General features: G+C 39.2%; 1 protein-coding gene across 2 annotated transcripts; it reads left to right on the top strand.

Moving 5' to 3' along the window:
* Positions 1 to 383: 383 nt before the first annotated feature.
* LOC109037122 (uncharacterized) lies at positions 384 to 6,541 on the top strand. Of its 2 annotated transcripts, none has more exons than XM_019051627.2 (4): positions 384 to 594; positions 1,271 to 1,444; positions 3,044 to 3,235; positions 4,187 to 6,541. In XM_019051627.2, the coding sequence occupies exons 2-4, from the start codon at positions 1,378 to 1,380 to the stop codon at positions 6,304 to 6,306; spliced, it is 2,379 nt and encodes a 792-aa protein (XP_018907172.2). In that variant the 5' UTR covers positions 384 to 594; positions 1,271 to 1,377; the 3' UTR covers positions 6,307 to 6,541. The 2 variants fall into 2 exon arrangements, with proteins under 2 accessions (XP_018907172.2, XP_018907171.2); XM_019051626.2 differs by having other exon boundaries at positions 384 to 725.
* Positions 6,542 to 6,685: the final 144 nt, after the last annotated feature.

Here is a 6,685-nt window from a genome sequence, read left to right as displayed (position 1 = left end):
GGCAGCGGTCATTCGGAATAAAGGAGAGTGTGTAGATACAGAGTGTTCCTAAAGGTGATCTCGATTCTCCAGGGAGCCTTGTTGGCAAGGAGCCCACTATGAACCCGGTGAAGTCTGCATTTTCATGGTTGGCAGCAGTCATCCCGAAAAAAATAAATAAAACTGACAACACCGCTTTACCGGAAACGGAAACTATTTGGTAAACAGGATATCCGGAAATATTTGAAATTCCCGCTTATTTGGGTTCAACTCGGAATAAATGGAACGAACCGCTCTAGACCAATCGAAGCGTCTGGTTCAGAATTTGCCGTTAAGATTCCTTCTGTTCGAATAGAGGAATAATCGGGAAAATGTCTGTGATTTGAAAAAAGTTTTTTGAGGTTAGGTAGGATTGTATAATAATAATACAACACGTCAAGCCGTCTTGTGTACACTTATCTTATCGTTCTTCGTCCTGTTGTCTGTTGGTAAAGAAACAGTAGTTCTCGCGTAGCTTGCATGTCTCTTTTCAATTTAATTCGATCAATGAATAATCGCACTATCAAATGAGTTTGTATCCATCAACATATCTCAGCAATCAGCTCCTTATTGCTTGTGAGTGCACAACCTACCATGTACTTTCATATTCGGACTAGAGAACTATTCATCTGGTCAATAAATTTGCAGATCAGACCGAATTACTGAACCCACTTATGCATGTTACTTATGTACACCATGATCTTCCGGTGAGTTAATGCATATCATTTCTAGCACGCGTATCTATGTACCGCGCCACTCCGAGGAGAGCGCTAGTGCCTTGTTAATAAAATGTATCACCACATCGGATTCTTTGCCAAATTTTTCGTCAATCTCAACAAGCTTGACCAGAGACAAAGTGTTTCTCTCCACCCTATAATTAAATGCAGAATGTCCTGGTTAAAAAGTAATTTGTTTACATCTAGCTGATCCCAGTGGTCCACTTAAGAACGGCCCCTTACAATATCAGATATTAATTGGATACTTAAAGGTCAAGGTTGAATGTCAGCACTAGCAGTTTCAATCAAACTATAAAAGAAACTAGCACTTGTGGAGTTCCCGTAGGATCTAGATGTGTAAATGATCTGTCGCTAAACGTCAGTCAGAAAAAAAATATCGTAGATACTCAGATTGGGGAAACCTAATCTGATAGAGAACAGAAAATGAGCCGAGCAATACAGTTGACTTTGAAATATGAAACTGTGGGCACAATGTTTTGAACTTGAAAATTAAGAACTTTGTCCTCTGTCCACAGGTAACATATCCAACCATTATTTGCTCTTCCTACAAGTTGGACAAGCAGGATAAAAGATGCAAAGTATTGGAGGGTAGCCAATTTATTAACAAGAACCATCATCAAAGATGGAGGAGTGCCATGATCACGAACCACTCGGGATGGAAGCAGAACCTGAGGTCATTCTCACCGAAGGTATGCAAAGATCGGACTGGATTGAACAATAAGGAACCAAGCCACATCAGCTATTGCCAAATTTAATTGGGCACTTTGATTTTTTGCTTGAAAACGGTTGTGCGAATTTTCGTGCAAATTTTAGTGAATTTTCTCCACAGTACGAAGCAAATTCCTTAGTAGTTTCAAAGGAATCCACACAAACGTTCTCTCGTAAAGAATTAAATTGCCCAATTAATTTTGGTAATCTGTTAAATGCGGTCCCATTGTAGTAGTAGTAGTATTAGTAGCAGTAGTAGTATTACTAGTGCTGGGCTGGGCTGGGCTGATTGGCAGAGGTGCTCTCAAGGAGTCTATGCACTGGCAACTGATTTTGTGAATCCTGAAGTTTGACTGTGCTCCATAACTCATAAGACTAACACCTACCATGTACCCCAGCAAGGCTCAGCGGTCATCTTTTAAGCCAATGATAAGTTGTATTGGTCCCAACTCCAGGAGATGCTGCAGAGCATGGAATTTTTAGGAGCTTGGTCATGTCCTCACCGAGTTGGGCTCTGTTCAAACACATCTACCTCATCTATGATTTATTCACAAAATAGCTAAATAATGCTCTTTACCGGATGGGCTAGTCCCTTGCCCACCCTGCCGCCTCCAAAGGACCGAAGTGTTGAAGTGGCACGGTCACCCACACTGTCAATCTAAAGAAAAACGCTGTATGAATCTTCAGTCATTGCCATATCTCCTTCAATAAGTAAGGAATTTACTAGGAAATTTGTTAACATTTTTCTTGAAATCTTTCAGAAAATTTTACCTGCAATTCAGTCTAAAATATCTGAAAACAAGCATAACTTTCCCAAAAAATACATGTTTGATCCGGAGTAATTTGGCAACTCTCGATACGCTTTTCCCCAGCACGGCAGCACAGCCATTATGACAGATTTTTTAGTGTCCTTAAAAATCCATCACCATTGAGGATTGGACTTGAGACCGGACCTCAGTACTGGGGCAAACTGCATTGACCGCTACACTACCAAGGCTTGTTAGAATACTAGCACAGTAAAGTAAGATATCAAATGGTTTAGGCAAATAGGCATCAACCGAAGGATCATGGGGGAAAAGGTTAGCTAGTTGTCTGAACATCTTTCACCAACGCATTGATAGAGCTCCTGTGCTCATGCTCTGCATGACGAGCTTGTGAAGCACAGGAGATTTCATGACAAAAGGAATAGCTGTGTCGCCAACGATTTTAAGAGATCCAAGACAAAAAAGTCCAAAAAAGAGGTGATAAATTGTAAGAAACAGTTTCTTTGAGTTTGTCAATTCAAAACTTTGTGATAAATTATCAGTACATCTGGAATAATGAGACTTAAAAGACCAAAATTAATTTCAGGGGGGCATTAAAATTGCATGCACACATCATATTTTGGATGTTTGCAGATACTCTTCGAATAAATGTCGAAAATCTTCTGCTTAGCTTTACAAAGACTTATTCTATTTTTATGGAGTGCTGCTTTATTGTTTAATTTGTAAAGTAGATCTATCTGAAGCCAGTAATGTGGTGAAAACTGCAATTTTTGTTCAGAAGCATTAAAGTTTGACAAAAAAAATATAAATTTCCAGGTGAATTCCATGAAGACTCAACTGCAATTCCCTCTAAAAGCATTGAGATTGATCCTTTAGGAGGCTTAGATGTTCATTTCGAGCGCACTTCTGCGTTTATTCCTGATGATGGAGGCACCTCTTCACCAGAAGTACCAACCCCAGCAACATTGTCCATGGTGGAAAGTATGGAATATAAGGCCTCGACCTCAGGTAAAGGAAACAATGCATAATCATTCATAGTCTGATTTTTGTTTCCCAGACAAAGAAATATAACCCCGTTCCTAAATTGCAACATTAATTTAAACAACTCAATTTTTTTACAAGAATATAATAATGCAATTCTTATTCAAAACTTGTCCATGTGGGGCTTGTAATCAGAAGAAAAAAATCAGAAGAAAAATCAATGCAAATTTCAGTTAAAAACTTTCAAAAGTTTTCCTTAAAGAATTCGTTGTGCAAGTGGAAATTTTGTATCGTTGAAGTGTGCACTTTTTTTAAGAAAAAAAAAAACTGACTCCTCAGAGTACCATGAACCATTAGACAAGGTGAAAAGTTTGCAGGGCATCATAAGAATGTTTTTTTTTCTTTTTTTTTAAAGTATCTCAGAAATACATAATTTTAAACATAATTTACAAGTCCTTAAACAACATACAAAAAAAAAAAGTCTTATTAATCATAAGAATGTTGCTTCATCTAACGCACATGCAAAACACATTGATTGTATTAGAAATTCCCAAAAATCAACTCAAAAGTGAGAAGTTAAAGATCATTCTTCATATCATTATGAGTCAATTAATACTCTTGCGCACCAAGAAAAAGGAAAAACAGAATCATCCTAGAACAAATCAGCCACTAAAAGCGAACTTTCTGTTTTGCAAATTACCAGAATTTGGTTTTGCAATCTCTCATTTTCTGACGCTCAGCTTTTATAAACTCACTTGTGTTTCATCGTTTTAACAGAGGACTGAACTAAATAACATCGTGAAACTTTCTATGAATTTTCTATAGATTACAAATAATGAATACACAAAATTTCAGGTCTCAGTTTTACTTAATTTTCTCTCCAAAATTTAAGGAATCAGAGAAAATCAGACAATGTCTGTTTTAGATCGACCATTTCTAGTTAAATTCATGCAAATGTATTTGTTCCCTTTTTTCCAGTCCATCAGCAGAGCAATCAACAAAAGACTTCTCCTGAAACAACACCGCATTCTGAACGAAGAGGACTAAACTTAAACGCTCTTGGAGAAGACAGAATCAAGTCGAATTACGGTTTCTCGGAAGAAAATGTCATGGACACGAGAGAAATCCCCGACCAAACTTCAATGGATGTAGGGGAAGAATCGCATCAGGTAACTCCTACGCTACTGAGGTTCCCATCCTCCATTTCTATTGTTCCACCTCTAATGCTCGCTAACTCTTCTATCAAAGCAAGTCTGCAGTTAAGCTCAACAAAAAGTGAAAATAAATCCTCAGACAACCCCAGTAGTGAAAAACTTGATAATGTCTCTTCAGAGACAAGCCCTGCCATTGACGGAAAAGAGTTTGCCCCTGCAAATCGCCTAGATCAGTCTATATCAAAAGGCAGAGGAAAACCATTCTCGTTCAATTGTTATTTAGATCAAATTAAATCGAAAGGCAGAGGAAAACCATTCTCCTTCAATTGCTATCTAGATCAGTTCAACACATCGACCAGTGTGAAAAAACATCCAGAGGCTCCATCAAATGAGAGGCCCTTCGCTTGTTCATTGTGCCCAGCACAGTTCAAAGACAACAGTGGTTTGAATCGCCATTTAAAAACCCACTCTGGTGAAAAATCATTTCCGTGTGTGCATTGTCCGGAAAAGTTCAACAATAAAAATGACCTCAACAATCATTTACAAACACACGTGAAAGAACGGCCTTATTCCTGCAAAGTCTGTCCCGCTCGATACCAGAAGCAAAGCCATCTTGATATCCATTTGCGTAACCACTCGGATGACCAACCATATCCCTGTGATCAGTGCCCTGCACGCTTCAAAGTTAAAAACAGCCTCACGCAGCATTTGCGATCTCATTCCAACGAGAGGCCTTTTGCTTGTGCTCAGTGTCCAGCTCGATACAAAGATAAATGTGGTCTTAGAAGGCATTCACGAAGTCATTTGGGTGAAAAATCCTTCTCTTGTGAAAACTGTCCAGCCCAGTTTAAGAATGAGGGTTATCTTAAGCGACATATAAAGATGAAGGTATGTTCTCAGCTAGAGTTTAATGATAGGATGAGCGTCAAAGAGCATACCCAAACTCATGCTAGTGAGCTATTATACTGTTGTCCAGACTGCACTATGAAATTTGATAATAAGGAGAGTCTAAGGTTACATTTTGAAAACCACTTGCGAAGTCCTGATCCTGATGAAAGATCCTACGTTTGTGACCACTGTAAAGCTCAATTCCAAGATAAAAAGAGTGTCAGACGACATCTCCAAATATGCGATGGCGTGAATAAAGAAACATCATCAGATCTAAAGGAGGTCCTTCTCACTGGCACCGAAGACAAAGCCTCTATTTACCAGCAATTTTTGACGAACTTATACAATAAGGAAGAGTTAGAGAAACGTTTATTCGCTAATCCTGATGAAAAACTGGAAAAAAACTATGTCTGTGAACATTGTTCTGCACAATTTAAGCACAGGTTTTCCTTCACTCAACACTTGAAAGTCCACTCAGATGAGAGACCGCACGCTTGCAATCAGTGCCCAAGTACATTTAAGGACAAACAGAGTCTCAAGGAGCATTTTAAAACTCATTCTACGGAGAGACCATGGTTTTGTACCCTATGCGGTGCTAGTTTTAAGGATAAGAAGTGTCTCAAGCGACATATAAGAACTCATTCTGATGAGAGACCATTCATTTGCCAACTTTGTTTATCTGGATTTAAAACAAGAGGCGACCTGAAGAAACACTATAGGACTCACTCGGGGAAAGACCTTACTCATGTGATATTTGCCAAGCTCAGTTTAAGAAAGGAAGTTCCCTCAAGAAACATCGGTTATCACACTCCGATGAGAGACCGTTTTCTTGCGAACTTTGCCCAGCGACTTTCAAAGATAAAGGTGGTCTCAAGCAACATTATCGATCCCACTCAACTGAAAGAGCTTTCTGTTGCCAACTCTGTCCAGCAGAGTTCAAGGATAGGCAGACTCTTGCGTATCACTTCTTTAGTCACACCAGTGAGAGACCGTTTGCCTGCGAGCTCTGTGATGCTCGCTTTAAAGACCGAAAATGCCTCAAGCGGCATGAAATAATTCACTCTGCCGAAAGGCCTTATTCCTGCGAGCATTGCTCTGCCAGTTTTAGACGGAAAAGTTATCTCACTGAGCATTTAAAAATTCACTCAGACGCTACTCCGTTCTCCTGTGACCAGTGTAATGCTCAGTTTAAAGAAAAATCCTATCTAACGAGGCATTTACGAACTCACTCTGAGGACAGACCTTTCCCGTGTGAAAAATGTCAATCACAGTTTAAAGACAGGAAAAGTCTCAACCGCCACTTAAAAACCCATGTCGATGTCAGAGCTTTTGTGTGTGAGCAGTGTCCTGCAACATTTAAATGTAAAAAAAGCTTAAAAGGACATACTATCACGCACACGGAGGTAAAGTCTTTTGCCTGTGAACTTTGTTCTAC

The sequence above is a fragment of the Bemisia tabaci genome, chromosome 8 (genome assembly GCF_918797505.1).
Source record: "Bemisia tabaci chromosome 8, PGI_BMITA_v3".
Taxonomy (NCBI): domain Eukaryota; kingdom Metazoa; phylum Arthropoda; class Insecta; order Hemiptera; family Aleyrodidae; genus Bemisia; species Bemisia tabaci.
This window is presented reverse-complemented; position numbering and strand designations above follow the sequence as displayed.